The sequence below is a fragment of the Eptatretus burgeri genome, chromosome 5 (assembly GCF_056783735.1).
Source record: "Eptatretus burgeri isolate ZD-2024b chromosome 5, Ebu_testis_v1, whole genome shotgun sequence".
Taxonomy (NCBI): domain Eukaryota; kingdom Metazoa; phylum Chordata; class Myxini; order Myxiniformes; family Myxinidae; genus Eptatretus; species Eptatretus burgeri.
This window is the reverse complement of record NC_140965.1, coordinates 112,143,999-112,160,887: the sequence shown is the minus strand read 5'-3', so window position 1 is coordinate 112,160,887 and position 16,889 is coordinate 112,143,999. Positions and strand designations below refer to the sequence as shown.

Sequence of the window (16,889 nt, the reverse complement as noted above, 5' to 3'; positions counted from 1 at the left end):
CCCCTCCACTCCCACCTCATGTTTATATGTGTACTGTACCGTCCACCGAACAGTGATGACTCCATCTACACCTCACTCTCCGAAAACATGGACCATCTTCTATCTTCTCATCCAAACTCTCTCTTCCTCTTATGTGGCGACTTCAATTGTCATCACGCCAGTTGGCTAGGTGTGGGTACCTCTCTCACCTGCCATGGGACATCAGCAAAAGCTTTCTGTGACTCATTGGGACTGACTCAATCGGTCAACTTCCCGACCCGGATCTCAACCAATGGTACTCCATCTCTTCTGGATCTGATTTTGACAAATTTCCCTGACAATATCTGCTGCTCTTCCTTCGCTCCAATTGGTTCTTCTGACCACGTCCTTGTTAAAGTGGACATCTCTCTGGCTGTTATCAGAGAACCACCTCACCGTCGTCGAGTCTGGCATTTCACTCAAGCCGACTGGCAGGGTCTCCGAGCAGCCATCAAACTTACAGACTGGTCTCCTATCACTACTTTCTCAAACATCAACTCATCCTGGGAATTCTTTCAAAGAAACTTGCTCTCCCTCATGCACAGATTTATCCCCTCTCGTGTTCAGTTGTCTTACCCTTCCTCCCGCCCTTGGTTTACTGAAGCTTGTGGCGAGGCAGTTGTCCTGAAACAACTTGCCTTTGCCTCATGGAAAGCAAACCCAACTGAGGGCAATCTCAGTTCTTTCCACAAAGCTCGGAACAAGTGTGTAACTACCCTCAGAGAGCCAGAAAACAACATCTTTCTCATCTCAAGTCTGAACTCTCAAACCTCTCTCCCTCCTCAAAATCCTGGTGGCGTTTAATCAAATCTGTTTCTGGTGTATGTTCCCCTCCATCCCCTCCCTTACCTCAAATGGCCGCACTGCTGATTCCACACGTGATAAAGCTGAATGTCTAAACTCGGTGTTTGCAGCTAAATCTTGTGTCCCAAACCCATCACTATCTCTACCCACTTTACCCAGTCGCACCCAACTGTCCCTGGACTCTGTATCCTTTTCTCCTGACAAGGTGGAGAGCTTGCTTTCAAACCTCGAGTCAGATTCTGCAACCGGTCCAGACGGCATCAGCCCACGTGTCCTCAAAGCCTGCTCTTCTGCTCTTGCTCACCCTCTCTCTGTTCTATTCACCCTCTCATTTTCCCAAGGTCATCTGCCATCTGCTTGGAAATCTGCTAACATCACTGCCCTGCATAAAAAAGGTGCAAAACAGATCCCTGTAACTATAGACCAATCAGCCTTCTCCCAATCATCAGCAAGGTTATGGAATCCATCATCGCTTCAGACATGAAATCCTTCCTCTTCTCCAATGGCTTGATTTCCAATCATCAATTTGGTTTCAGACCAGGTCACTCTACCCTAGATATGCTGCTACTGCTCTCCCATCAATGGATGGAGGTCCTCAATGCCAGACAGGAAATCCGAGCCGTATCCCTGGACATATCACGTGCTTTTGACACAGTCTGGCACCCTGCCCTACTCACCAAACTCTCTTCCCATGGTATTCAAGGCCATCTCCACTCATGGCTCGCAGACTTCCTCTCCTGTCGCAGTCAACGTGTGGCCCTAAATGGAGTTCTTTCATCCCCTCTTCCTGTGCAGGCTGGAGTTCCTCAAGGTAGCGTTCTGGCCTCTGTTCTTTTTCTGGTTTTCATCAATGATCTCTCGGACTCTCTGGAAAATCCTCTATTTCTCTTTGCCGATGACTCCACCCTCTGCCGTACCATCTGTCATCCCTCAGACCGGCAAGCAGCAGCTTCTTCGCTCACTGCAGATCTGGATAAAATCACAAACTGGTCAAACACGTGGAACATGTCTTTCAATCCAGACAAATCTCACACTCTCACTATGTCTCTTCGAAAGGACCGTTTACAAAAACCCCCATCCACTTTCTCAACAATCCTCTGGAAGAAGTCTTTTCTTTCAAGCTTCTGGGGTCTCACTATCTGCCAGGACCTTCCCTGGGACACTCACATTTCCAACCTTGCCTCAAAAGCCAGTCGCCGTCTCAAAATCCTCCATCCTGCACTGTCCTTCCTCGGCCCTCTTGAGCTCCTGACCACTTACAAAGCTTTTGTCCGTAGCCTGATGGAGTACTGCTCTCCCCTCTGGGCTGGTGCTCCTGCCTCCCACCTTTCTCAACTTCACGCTGTCGAAACCAGGGCTTTTAAGATCATTGGCATCTCCCGCAATGAAGCTGAGTCTTTGGGCCTCTCACTCAATCACCGCAGGTTGGTCGGTGGTCTTTCTGTCTTCTACCGACTCCTCTCCAGCCTTGCCCCCCCTGCTCTCTCTGTGATTTGTCCCAACCACATTTCCACAGGGCGCTCAAGGTCCACCAACAACCCCCTTCTGGTAAAACTACCAAAATCACGAATCACTGCTCATCTTCACTCTTTCATTCCTCTTTTTTCCCGCCTTTGGAATAAACTTCCTCACTCTATTCTTTCCCATTCTTCCCTCCAGGCTTTCAAAACAGCTGTTCACCACCACCTCTTATCTTCCCCCATCCAAATCCTCGATCTTTTCTACCCCCGATAATCCACCCAAGCCCACTTCCTTCAATTCTCCTGCTTTCCTTCCTGAAAGTCCCTTTAATGTCCATCTTCCCCTCGCCATGTTCCCCGTCCCATCCCCATCCCTCTCCCTTCCACAGTTCACCTGTGTCTGTTCCCCAATGTTTTGTCCCTTCCACTCCCGCCCCTCTTGTCTCATGCCTCCTTGCTGTGAGTTGTGTGTTAGCTCTCATACGAGCCTCGACCAAGGTATACAAAAAAAAAAAAAAAAAAAAAGAATATTATTATGAACTTAGAAGATAATAATGGGAAGGGTTCTCATTGGGTTTGTATTTTTAATAGTCAAGACAAATATTATTTTGATAGTTTTGGTCTTCCACCACCTGTTGAAGTCATAAAATTCTTTCAGAATGGTGTTTATCAAACATTTCAAGTCCAAGAATTAAATTCCAAGTGTTGTGGTCAATTATGTCTATATGTGTTATTTCAACTCAACAAAAATAAAAATTTTTATTATATTATTTTTAATCTAATATAAATGACTTATGTTGGTAAAGATGGTTCTATCTTTGGTGTATCCCAAGAACTGGATATTGATTTATCAAATTATTACACAAAGGCACAGGCTGAACGGGATAAATATAATATAACCAAAAATATTAACATGAAAAATGCTTATAAATTAAAAAATTATCCAAGCCCGACTGACGCGAATGACTTGGTGAGATTAAGCGATTTATCACAATATATATCTTTAAATAAAACGGCCGTGTATTTCAAAGATACAGAAGTGTTGATATTATCACCAGGTCATACAGAATTCACAGTTCGAAATAAAATAAATTTTTTTAAAGAAGGGCGTATCGTTTGTATGAGAATCGAACTTTGGGGGTATGATATGAATGATTTAGGGTATAATTGGTCATTTAAAATTGACCTCGAAGACCTGGAACAATTAAATCAGTCTCGTAAGGAAGAATATTATCCACTTGGTATCGAGAATGAGTTTTGTGGGGCCAATGAGTTTTGTGGGTAAACAACAGATAAAAGAATTTAATAAGGGTAAATATAATAATGGTTTTGCCCTTGTTTATATCATGAAAACAGAAAAAAACAGGATTATATATAATAAGTAGGGAAATACAAAATGATTTAACTCTGGGAAGATGGGGAGGTGTTTTGTGCCATAATATTATTCTAACATATATTTCTAATACATAAATGACGGCAAGAAGGCTTCAAGAAAATTATCATTTCTGTGTCCAAGCATACCTTCAAGAAAAGGGTATTCGGTATTTTAATAAATATGTTCTACAACATAAGAATGAGGTATTTTCAATAAAAGATTGGCATTATGCTGATGTTGATAAACCGACAACTTTAGATTTAATTACAATGTTAAATAATGAAAAAATTATAAAGTTAATAAAAGGTAAGGCTCTTTTAGAAATTCAAAAGAAATTTTATTGGTTTCCTGTTGTAAAAAAATTATTTTGGATACAGGAATAACAAGAAATCCTGATGAATATATGTATGATATTCTATGGGGTGTAAGCGATTCAAGGATAATAAGGGATGAGGAAGGAGTTGAAGAAGAGAGGGAAGAGGAGGAAAAGGAGAAGAGAGAGAAGGAGAGGGAGAAGAAAGAGAAGGAGGAAAAGGAGAAGAGAGAGAAGGAGGAGAGGGAGAAGGAGGAGAGGGAGAAGAAAGAGAAGGAGGAAAAAGAGAAGAGAGAGAAGGAGGAAAAAGAGAAGAGAGAGAAGGAGAGGAAGGAGAGAGAGAAGGAGAGGAGGAAAGAGCGAGACAAAATAAATATCAAAATATGGAAACCAGTGAGATTAAAAAAAGATTAGTGGTATTACAGAAAATAACTCAACCCACCGAGGAGGACAACAAAGAATTGACAAGTCTATTTGAAATATTTTCGACAAGACTATTGACATCGACAAGCTATTCATTTTAATTCAAGTTTTTCATTTTTTTTCTTAAATAAATGGAGGAGAGAGTGAAGGCATTTCTAAGGATTCTTTATGTTTTAAAAATTAAGACTCAAATGTGCATGTTGGAAACTAAAAAGGTTTTTGCACTCTGCAGGAATTTTTCTCATAAATAAATGAGTTATTGTCTCAAATGTAAAAAGAAAACTAACACTAAAAATATTTCATATATTAAAAGTAAAAATAACAGGGTTATACAAAAAGGTGTATGTTCAGTGTGTGGTTCAAAAAAAAATCAATATATCTCCAAACACAAACAAGGAGGAGATATACAAAAGTTTTTATCAGGAAGTAAATTTACAACGACTGGAATACCAGGGGAATTACATCTTCCAGGGTATTCTTTCTGTGGTCCAGGCACAAACTTGGATAAAAGATTAGATGAGGCAGACAATCCTAAATCCTGGAGTAAGCCTATCAATAGAGTTGATGAAGTGTGCATGAGACACGATATTGATTATGGGAATACCACAACGTTGGAAGAAAAGCATGAAGCCGATAGAGAAATGTTGTATAATTTGTCTCTGATACAAAATCCAACCTTGAGAGAAAAAGTTGATCGGTTCATTGTGAAGATGATCAGTGCTAAATTGAAACTTGGACTTGGAAATTCAAAAAACTTATAGGCTCTAATGATGTCATTAAGACTGAAGAGCAATTAGCTGATGAATTACATAAACCAATATTCACAAAGTTTCAGAGAAGGAAAGTTTATTCCAAGGAAGTAGATTATATCTGGTCTGCTGATTTGATTGAACTCAATAATGATAAGGGGTACAAGTATGCTTTAACCGTTATTGATTTGAGGAGTAGATACGCATGGGTTGTACCATTAAAAAACAAAACAGGTAATACTCTTATGTTAGCCTTTCAACAGATATTTAATAAAAGTAAGAGAAAACCTAAAAAATTGTGGACTGATGAGGGTAGAGAGTTTTATAACAAGACATTTATGAATTTTCTAAAAAATAACAGTATTACATTATACAGTACTTTTAATGAAGGGAAGGCAGTTGTTGTTGAACGTTTCAATCGTACCTTAAAAGAGAGATTATTTAAAAAATTCACACAACTCGGTTCACAACAATGGTCATCTTTTATTCAGGATATTGTGGATAAGTATAATGACACGGTTCACACGTCAACAAATATGAAACCATCAGAAACATTTACAAAATTAAAATATGAAAAAGAGATTAATGTCAGAAAACCTAAGTTCAAAGTTGGTGATATTGTAAGAATATATAGGTGGAAATCTCATTTTGAAAAGGGTTATATTAAACGATGGACGAACAAACTTTTTAAAATTGTTGATGTAATAGATACGGTTCCTTGGACTTATAAGATATATGATTTGGAAGGGGAAGAGATTTTAGGTTCATTTTATTCACAGGAATTACAAAAGACAAAGATAAATTGAAATTTTTTGACTCCGCCCCTTTTTGACTCCGCCCACACAAAACCCACCCACATAAACCCCACCCACATAAACCCCACCCCACACAAGCTCCACACAAACCCCACCCCACACAGACGCCACGCAAACCCCACCACACACAAACCCCTCACAAGCTCCACACAAAAACCCCACCCCACACAAGCTCCACACACACAAACCCCACACAAGCTCCACCCATATTCATCATATTCACATAATTAGTGATTAGTTAATTAGTTCCCCACACACAACATGTTTATTTAATTGAAAAATTATCCACCCATCCACACAAGCTCCACTCATCCACCCATCTCTCCACCCATCCATTTATCCACACAAACCTCATCCACATAAGCCTCATCCACATTCACCCCTCCCACATAAGCCCCACCGAAGCCCCGCCCACATAAACCCTGCCCACATAAACCCTGCCCACATAAACTCCTCCCACACAAGCTCCACCCACATAAACCCCGCCCACACAAGCCCCACCCACATAAACCCCACCCACACAAGCCCCGCCCACACACGCCCCACCCACACAAGCCCCGCCCACACACGCCCCACCCACACACGCCCCACCCACACAAGCCCCACCCCCCTCATCCCCCCTGTGCGCCCCCACCTTTGTCCCCCCACCTTTCTCATCCCACCCCCACCCTTCCCCTCACACACACATGGGGAGGGGAGGGGTGGGATGAGGGGGTGATGGGTCGTTGGTGGAGCGCACCTACCCCCCCCACCCCCTCCCTCCCTCTCCTTCATGTCTTGATCCTTTTTTTGAAATTCAAAATCAAGTAATTGTAAACAAAACAAATATAATTAATCAAAATTGAAAATATTAAATATTCATTTGCGAGAATGTATAATCTTTCCCAGCAATCTTCTTCAGATGTCTTGTGATTTCAAAACTCAGACACCATATTCTGTTTTGAAACAAAAAGTGGATAATAATTAGGTTTTATAAAGATAATTACATGGTAATATGAGTAAGCCTGGTGTTGGTTCTAAGTTCAAACCTCGTTGACCACTGAATTAACACAGCAGGAGGCCGACTCAGCCTGTCATCCTTCAAAGGCCAATAAAATGAATTCCAGTGTACTGACAAAACCGCGTCCAAACTAATGATGCAACCAACATAAGGCGACATTTCAAAGAGAGAGTGATATTAACAAACAAATAATTAAATAATAATTCAGAAACATTTACCTCCAGAAAATCACGTGTTGTACCAGATTGCTTCAACAGCTTATGTTGTGTGATCGAGCTGAAAAAAAAAAAAAAATAATGAGTCAATGGTATAGATGGAGAGACAGACAGAGAGAGGTAGGTAGAAAGACAGACAGAGAGAGATACAAAGAGACAGACAGGGAGAGATAGAGAGAGACAGACAGGAAAAGAGACACACGCACGCACGCACACACACACGCACGCGCACGCACACACACACACACACACACACACACACACACACACACACACACACACACACACACACACACACACACACACACACACACACACACACACACACGTCTCACCATTGGTTTAATTCATTCGAGATCAGAGGCCGTGATAAGACTTCGTACTAGTCATTATAAATGTTTTTCAATTCTCTTCTAAAATCATTGACCTCTTCAATAAGAGCATTCATTTGATGCACCTCATCGTGATATGTAAACTCCACTTCTTCCAAGGACCTGCCAGGAAAAATATATATATTTTCACATTATCACGATTTAATTTATAATCAATTGCTTCATCGTTCAAAGAGGAAACCATACACAAACTTACCAACTTTGTAGTGAGCTGTTATCTTCATCCGAAGAGAGTGAGTCCATGTCTCAGTTTTTTTTACCATTGGTACAAGATGGCAAAAAGATCAGAGGCCGTGATAAGACGTCGTGTCAGTCATTAAAAATGTTTTTCAATTCTCTTCTAAGATGATTGACCTCTTCAATAAGAGCATTAATTTCATGCACCTCGTCGTGATATGTAAACTGCTCTTCTTCCAAGGACCTGCCAAGAAAAAAAAATATCAGAATTATCACGATTTAATTTATAATCAATTGCTTCATCGTTCAAAGAGGAACCTATACACAGGCTTACCAACTTTGTGTTGAGCTGTTTTGTTCGCGGAAGAAAGATCGCTCATGTCTCAGTTGTAAAAATGAAAATCCCGTCTGGCAGAAACTTTGTCTGGCGAATCACTTATAAGGCAACGATGAGGAGATTGCTTAATCATTGGGTGTGGCCACAGGAAATGATGCTTCGGGCGAGACAGCTTGGAAAATAACTGGGCGATATATTCTCAAATTGTATGAATCATTTTTAAAACATACTTAAAATACCCTAAAATGGTTTGCAACTCAGGCGGTGGCCAGATGAGATCATTAACAGAAGTTTATCATTTCGTAATGGCACAAAAGGGGTATCTTAAAAAATATAAAGATTCAAATGTTTTGTTTTTCAATATTTTAGATGGGGATTATTGTGCAAAGAAAATTAAACTATTGAAGGAATTTGAGAATGAACAAATCTTTATAGGTTCAATGAGTGAGCTAAACAATATGCATCGGTTATTTGATAAAGAGTGTCCCGAGGCTTCGACGTTTCAGATATTTCTTTCGAATCACCTTTAACAAATCACATTACCACTTTAGTACTTGAACAAATCTTTATCTTATTGCATGGATTATTTGAAAAAAAAGTGTTCCCCAGGTTAAAAGGGGAGACAAATAAATATACCTTGGGATAAAAAGGGGTTTTATTTTTAGGGAAAAAAAAATATGAATCGCTGAAAATCCCCCATTCATTTACATGGGGAAAAGTGAGCCAGAACCAGTATATTCACCCTACTTATACATATATATATATATATATATATATATATATATATATATATATATATATATATATATATATATATATATATATATATATATATATATATATATATATATATATATATATGTATATATATGTATATATACACATATATATATACACACATATATATATATATATATATATATATATATATATATATATATATATATATATATATATATATATATATACACATATATTGGGGCGTATTATGTGATACCGTCCGTCCGTCTGTCTGTCCGTCCGTCCGTCCATTCCTGTCCGTACTCTAACTCCCAAAATTTTCAACTTTCACGTTTCATATTTGGTACATAGGTACAGAATGTGGAGACGGTGTGTCACGACATACGTTCGTCATCTCAAGTGGTTGCCATGGCAACCAGGATGCTGTTTTCCATCTGTTCCTGTCCGTACTCTAACTCCCAAAGTTTTCAACTTTCACGTTTCATATTTGGTACATAGGTACAGACTGTGGAGACGGTGTGTCGCAACATATGTTTGTCATCTAAAGTGGTTGCCATGGCAACCAGGATACCGTTTTCCATGTTGTAGCACAATTCTGTATATACCTTCTTGTTCGGGCATATATTGTGCTCACTTGCGCTCTTGTTATCTCCATATGCGGGTTTTAGTGGGGGTCAAAAACCTGAAATGTCTGACACACTGTGAAAAGCAATATTTGGGCATTTTCTACTAGTTTGAGGTCCAAGGAGCCGATTTAGCTGTGCGTGCCAATTCTCATCCCAAGCATTGCTCCCCCATCCCCCTTGAAGGGGGGAGCATGTGGGTGGCAAGCTTGTCTGATGGTGTCAGATGAAAATCCATCTGGTCCACAACAATTGTAGAACACATTCACTTCAGGTATACTCGTATGTAGAGATTGGCGTGTCAAAGCAGTGGACATAATATGTATGATGATACGTGTTTCGACTTCCTCATGATTACAGGTATTGATCATGATGCACCTGGACCGACATGAAGAACACAGACTTTTAAGGTCACCAGTAGATGTTTGTCATCCAGAGAGAGGTACTCAAACAGTTCTTTCTTATTACTTGAATCGGAGAGGAATTGTTTCCTCCAGGGTTGAGGACCATGTCGGACTTGTGTGGCACCCAGCATACATTTGCGAGTTCCTGATGTTGAGCCACCTCTCTTTGATCTAGTTTCAGCTTTGATACTGTGCTCAAAATACCGATCCCAAACAATGTGGAGCTGATCGCAGCTACGTAATTGAGATCTCAAGTATGGATAGAACATGGTGGTGAAAAAGTCATCGAATGCATTGCAAGATGGCTTTGGAATCGGTGAGTGCATGACAAGTGCACCTGTTAATGACAACAGCTCCATATGACATCAGAGAAATTGGATGTTCAGTTTCAGTATCATCTTTGTTTAAATATCTCTTGGAGAATAATGCGCAGAAGAGCTTCCTTGTCAGGAGTGGGCTTCTTTGATAGTGGAAGGAGTCCTGATTCATGCACAAACAAGCAGAAGGAAGGCCTACCTACACACACAACTAAAACAACAATAAGCATTATATTATTTGATAACAATTATTGGGAAAAAAAAATTAAATACATGCTTTACAAAAAATAAAACGTACTAAAAAATAATTTAATGATATTAATACACATCCCGTCATCCCTCCTGCAAGGGACTCGGGTATCTGGGGAACGTTACTTCTCCAAGCAGGAGTGAGGCTCCTTCTCCCTGCTGGTAAATCCAGACATGATGAAGACAATACTGCCATAAAAACATAAATGAAAAAAAATTGGTGCAAACAACCTCCCCTTTTATATACCTGGTCGTGCTGACCATTGTGAAGGTCATGTTTGAGGTCGCTGATACATGCTCAAATGAATTTCTCTTGAGATATGGATATTATTTCATGTGTCACACATGGGGTTTCTTGACAGCTGCTGCCGGATCATGAGAATGTCCCCCCCCCTTTGGGGAGGGGATGGGGAGTGGATGGGAGTTTGTGGGGTTCTCATGGGGACTTCTTTGACCCTTAAGTTAAGTGTCCCCTTAAGTGTACCTTAAGTGAATGTATTCTACAATTGTTGTGGACAAGATAGACTTACATCTGACACCAAAATCAGAGAGACTTGTCACCCACATGCTCCCCCCCTCAAGGTGGATGGGGGATCAGTGCTGGGGGGGGAATTGGCCCACAAAACGAAATCTGCAAATCAGACCCAAAATCTAGTGGAAAATGCCCAAATATTGTTTTTCACAGAGAGTCAGACACTTTCATGTTTGACTATAGTTCAAACCCCACTATTTCAGATGGTGGAACAGAGCCCTCCCAGAGCTCACAGTATCCACCTCCATTTGTGTGTGTGTGTGTGTGTGTGTGTGTGTGTGTGTGTGTGTGTGTGTGTGTTTGTGTGTGTGTGTGTGTTTTGTTGGTTGTTATCTCCATATGCGGGTTTCAGAAGGTGGAACGGCGTCCTTGCAGGTCTCAAAGAATCCACCTCTGTTTCAGGAAGGGGTCACAATTCATGGACCAAGCTGTGAAGTTTTCTTGTTCTCAAAGTTTTGTTCCGGGGGATCTTTTCAGAATCGTCACCGGGCCCCGGACAGCTTCCAACTGTCGTTTGTTTGTTTTAATATTTACAGGGATGTGTTTTAGATATCTGGGGTTCTTTTTCTCATTTCCGTTGCTCCAATTATTACTGGCACAATTTTGGCAGTCTTCAACTTCCAGGATCTTTTCACTTCATTTTCACGATCTTGGTATTTGGCCATGTTCTTGATTTCTGCATTGCTGATGCCAAAATCATGAGGTACTCCTACCTCAATTAGCAATGCCTTCTTTTCTTTTTTGAACCCGAGTACGATATCCAGACCCAAAGTTTTGTTTTCCATTTTCACGCTCGATGGGATCATTAGGTCATACGTGAGCATCACTTCCTTGTTTTCAGTTATTGCCTTTGGTTCATGTTTCCATGCATTTTCTGGGACTGGAATATTGAAATTTCTGGAGATGTGCCAGTGGATTACTCTCCATACCTTGTTTTGCCTTTGCATGTGCAACTGTTCTGACATGAGTTTTTTACATCCCGATAGGAGGTGCCTCATGCTTTCTGTTTATACCGTGCAGAACCTACATCTACACATCTTAAAGCCATTGCTGGAGTGTCCTTGGTCTTGGGCATTTATAATGATTTGTTCTACATCCCAGTTGAGCTGACCTCTTCTTAGTCATTCCAATGAGACTTCTTTGTCGATCCCCAATCTATTAAACTCTATCTTTTCCATTTTTCCCCCCCCATTTCCTGCTCTTTTCTCAGTTCTCCCAGTTGTCGGTGTATATTTGTTGATATTTCCTTTCATATTTTTCTTTTGTATTTTTTGAAATCTTTTTGGCAGTATTCATTGCTGTTTTGGTTTCATGTGTGACATCTTCTATTTGTACCTGTGTTTTGAATTTTTTCCGAGGTGGGTTAAGGATACCTCGTCTGGTTTGTTGTCTTCGTGTTTGCATAAAATTGGATTTGGGTAGTCTGTTGAACTCTTCTCGTATTCAGCCAATCCTACTGTTGTTACTTCGTGCACTTGGCTGAGCACCATTAGGCCACGACCACCTCCTCGTCTCGGCTGTATGTGTGTGTTGTGCATGTCTGTGTGCACGCAAGCACAATATATGGGGGAGGGGGGGATAAACTGCTGTTTTTCCCATATTATTGTGATTAATTAAAACAGACTCTAATAAACCTCCAAATTATTCTATTTTTAGGATTTTTTCCAACCTCTGTAATGTTCTTATCTGAGCCCTTGCCTCAATTTTAAATCTCCAAGAATATTTGTCCATTCTCTTATTTTGTCCTTGCACTGCATCTATCATTATCTATGCAACAACACGGTATATAAGTGATCTAAACACGAATTCCCTTCATCATTTCATAATACCATAGGGGTAACATGTCATTCAAGAAATAAAAGGAGTATGTTGTTCTTCCAAATACATTTCCTGTTCCAATGTGCCCAGAGTATAATATTGCTTTATAATGGTCCGAATGTCAAGGTGTTGAGATGCTTCTTCCTTTGTAATGGAAATACTGACCAAGATTTTGAGTTTTTTTTACTCAAATGGATTTTGTGAAAGCACAAAAATGTGCACACAACTCAAAAACGCACATATAAGTCTTGGAAACACAAATGTTGGTGAACGTGCTCACCTGGATGCACATTACGTACATTTTTTTTGTATGTCTTGCAGCTTGCACTTTGAGGTTTTTGACACGGAGGCCATGCACGATATGCTGCGTATTTGGGACGGTGCTCCAAAGATCTCTGGCCAAGACCTCAGGTTGAACCATTATGGCCCTGCAACACTGCTTGTTGAGCTGAGCGGTCCAGGGCCTGTGCAGGACGTGCATGGTACATGCAGTCAGCTCACGCTGCACTTCGATACAGACTTCTTCATCAGCAAGCAAGGCTTCATTCTGCATTTCTCTTGTGAGGTTCAAGGTGTTCTTTTTGATGATGTATTTCATTTTGTCCACGTTTGACTATCTATATATATATATATATATATATATATATATATATATATATATATATATATATATATATATATATATATATATATATATATATATATATATATATATATATATATATATATATATATATATATATATATATATATATATATATGTCAAGGGACTGTGTCGAGGGACCTTGGAAGGATGATTTGCCGTGAGTTAGAATGTTTAACTTCTCTTTAGTCCCTCTGTCTATTAAACCATCTTTGGATCCTTCTCTGGCTCCAGTTGCCCACCTATCACCCGTCCCTCACCATGTTTGCCTTTCCAACCTGTAAATCCTTGTAACTCCTCACAACCCTTCCCTCTTTGCTTTTAAAACTTCCCACTTTTTCCTTTTCCATTCCACATCCGAAACCACCCCCCACCATGCATGTCATGAATTACCCATCACAAATCCACACATCATGAATCACCATGACATTACTTCAAAACAATGGACCAGAATTACCTGTTGACTTGTACAAAAGATTATTGATCGGACGTGGAAATAACAAGACTCGCTCTTTTCAATTCCTGCAAAAAACAAACAAAACATTTGCACACAACAAAGGCAATCATGAGCCCTGCAGTGGTCTCTTCATTATTTTATTTACTTGCAAAACAACACATTAATAGGTTAGGGATTGTTAATGCTGCAGCTGTTCATTGCAGCTGACGTCATGTGCATGTCATGTGTGTTTGATGACATCGATGACCTTCAACGAAGAAAACAACACATCCTCCTTCGGTGGTTGTAAGAGGCAGAACAGCTGAACCTTTACTTGTGATCTTGTATTGAGTGATGTGACTTGTGACCTGAGTCCTTTACTTGTGACCCTTTAATCCTCGGTCTTTGTAATAGACTTGAGTGTGCGCTGCTGAAGCGATCCTGGCAGGAAGCGAAGTGGTAGGCATGTGCTCATGGCGTTTATTGTATCGGGTCAGAAGGGAATTGTATGGAATATGTATGTATGTATGTATATCTACATATATATTTTATTTTTTTCATAATAAGTATGTTGATGTTTTTTGGATCATTATCATTATCATTTTGGTTTATTAAAGAAAACATCCTTAGTAAAGACAGTCAGAAGACTGATCTCCAAGTATTGGCATCAGAATAGCAAGCAAAATCATCACGTTTAAATAAATGTAAAAGCACCAAGATCACGAGCTAAATTAAAGCACAATTCAAACAAATATTATACATGTAATTGATATTCTGTTGGACCCTGCGATTCGGTGGATTTGCTGTTCACAGACCCCGCATGTTCGCTGTTTATTAAACGCGACCTGCTTCGACATTCGCGTTCTTGTGCTTTAGCCAGCGTATGCCGACCTATGAAAAATGTGTCTAAAACGCTGGCACACGTCGAATACGGTATGGGTAAGTTGTGTATACGTAAGGAGCACGCTGAAAAACAATGAAGTACGCTGTCATATTCCATGGTACGTCTCGTACGTCGTGAAATTTCAAGCATGCTGAAAATTTTACGACGGACTTGACGTAAGGCTAACAAGTTCTGCATACGCTGGCATAAGTTCTCGGCACGCTCTGTGATCGTTGACACACGTCGGACACATGTTACTTGTAAGTTACTCATAAGTCGAAACGCGTCGAGGTAATGTTTAGCATACCCGAAACTTAATTTTTAACCTACGAGGAACGTGCTTTGAACCTATGTGTAGCATGCTTTGAACCTATGTGTAACGTATCTCAAACGCACATTGTCGTATGTAGACGAATTTGATTGACGTCTTCCGGACGACCACAGAACTTCCTGAACGTGTTTCTAACTTACAGCTACCGTATTATGGCGATTTGGCAGCGTTTAGGGGAATTGGTATATACAAATGGGCTTCACAAGAGGAACCTGTCAGTGTTCCAGACTCCATGTTGAGTAGATGTCAATGTCAGTAGTATCAGTAGTAGTAGTATTAGGTAAGCGTGTCAGTAGTAGTAGTAGTAGTAGTAGTATTGGTAGTAGTAGTAAGTCCATGTCAGTAGTAGTAGGTGAGCGTGATGGGGAGGGTGTGGATGATTATGGATCCTCGTTGCGTCCACGAATAGGAGACTACTTTGCACCATCGTTTGATGTTATTTTCTACTAATTTTTTTTGTCTCATTCCCACGATGAACTATTTTTTTGTTTCAGTTTTTAAAGTATTCAAAACGACTTGGACAAATGCATAATGTACTAGTAATGAACTCAGAACGCTTCGATAACTTATAGATAAGTTATACCAACGATATACCAACCAACCAGTTATATACCAGTTACCAGTTAGATATACCAGTTATACCAACGATAACGATTGATTAGCGTGTTTTAGGCGTCCACAACCTATGCCCAACGATAGTCTAACGTATGCACAGCGTGGCAGCGTATCGTCGACGATCACGTGAGGTTTTCTATTCATAGGCTGCAACTTCACTTTTAATAAATGCCTGTCACTCGCATATTGTTTTTGGACGCTGGTGCTCGGCAATTGAAATCATTTTCATTGAACGAGTTAAATCGCTTCCACAGCACTGCAGTCGCGGCACCAACAGCAGCAGGCTCAGTGCCAACCTCATGCCAGGCTCAAGCGGATCCCTGTAGAAGGTGTACTGCTTGGTTATCCTTGGACCCACTCTGGCTAGCAGCTCGTCGAACATCACTGGGGGCATTCGCAGGTAGTTGATGAAGGATGCATGGTCCTCGTTCCGGAGTTCCACCATGAGCTGGTCATATATGCCATAATGGCGTCGCCTCCCGATCCATGGTCTGACCCAGTTCCTTCTCCTCAGTTCACGTCTTCTTCTCCCGGCTCTATTGGCACGCAACTGGTGCAGTGTCAACTCGATGAGGTCATGTTGATGTTCGAGGACAGGTAGGTATTGTCGTCTCAGCCTTGCCGTATCCTCCATCTCTCGGAATGACAGGGACATGTACTCACCACGAAGTCTAAAACAAAAAGACGGGTTCCTCCTGCGAAGCCCCTTTTTATATACCAATTCCCATAATCGCTGCCAATACGCCATTATACGGTATCTGTAAGTTAGAAACGCATTCAGTTAGTTCTGTGGTCGTCCAGAAGACGTCAAATACGTATACATACGTATTTGTGCGGAGGACATGCTTTACAAATAATTCCCAAGGACGTTACTCATAGGTTATAAATAAGTCACGGGTACCCTAAACATTACTTTGACGTGTTTCAACATATGAGGAACTTTCAAGTAATGTGTTGCGAAGTGTGAACAACGTTCGTGTAGCGTGCTTACAAAACGTTACTCATAGGTTAGAAATAAGTTTCCGGTACGCTAAACATTACCTCGACGTGTTTCGACTTATGAGTAACTTACAAGTAACGTGTGTCGACGTGTGTCAACGGTCGCATAACGTGCCTACAACTTATGGCCAGCGTTGCGGAACGTGTGAGTCATACGCCGGCATACGTCTTAAAATTTCAAGCATGCAAAAATTTGAGGACAACCCAAAAGTACAACGTT

General features: G+C 40.5%; 1 protein-coding gene and 1 long non-coding RNA gene across 4 annotated transcripts in view; one reads left to right on the top strand and one right to left on the bottom strand.

The window, feature by feature from the left end:
- Nucleotides 1-16,889, top strand: part of LOC147027167 (CUB and sushi domain-containing protein 3-like) — a 1,179,270-nt gene that overhangs the window by 680,219 nt on the left and 482,162 nt on the right. For all 3 annotated transcript variants that reach the window (XM_085883358.1, XM_085883359.1, XM_085883360.1), the window contains one exon: nucleotides 13,084-13,322. In XM_085883358.1, the coding sequence (XP_085739484.1) occupies nucleotides 13,084-13,322 (239 nt within the window). The remainder of the gene's footprint in view (nucleotides 1-13,083; nucleotides 13,323-16,889) is intronic.
- Nucleotides 6,727-7,657, bottom strand: LOC147027168 (uncharacterized). Its single transcript, XR_015058714.1, has 3 exons — nucleotides 7,508-7,657; nucleotides 7,176-7,233; nucleotides 6,727-6,892 (listed from the first exon to the last, which is right to left on the bottom strand). It is a non-coding gene; the product is annotated as an uncharacterized LOC147027168 (long non-coding RNA).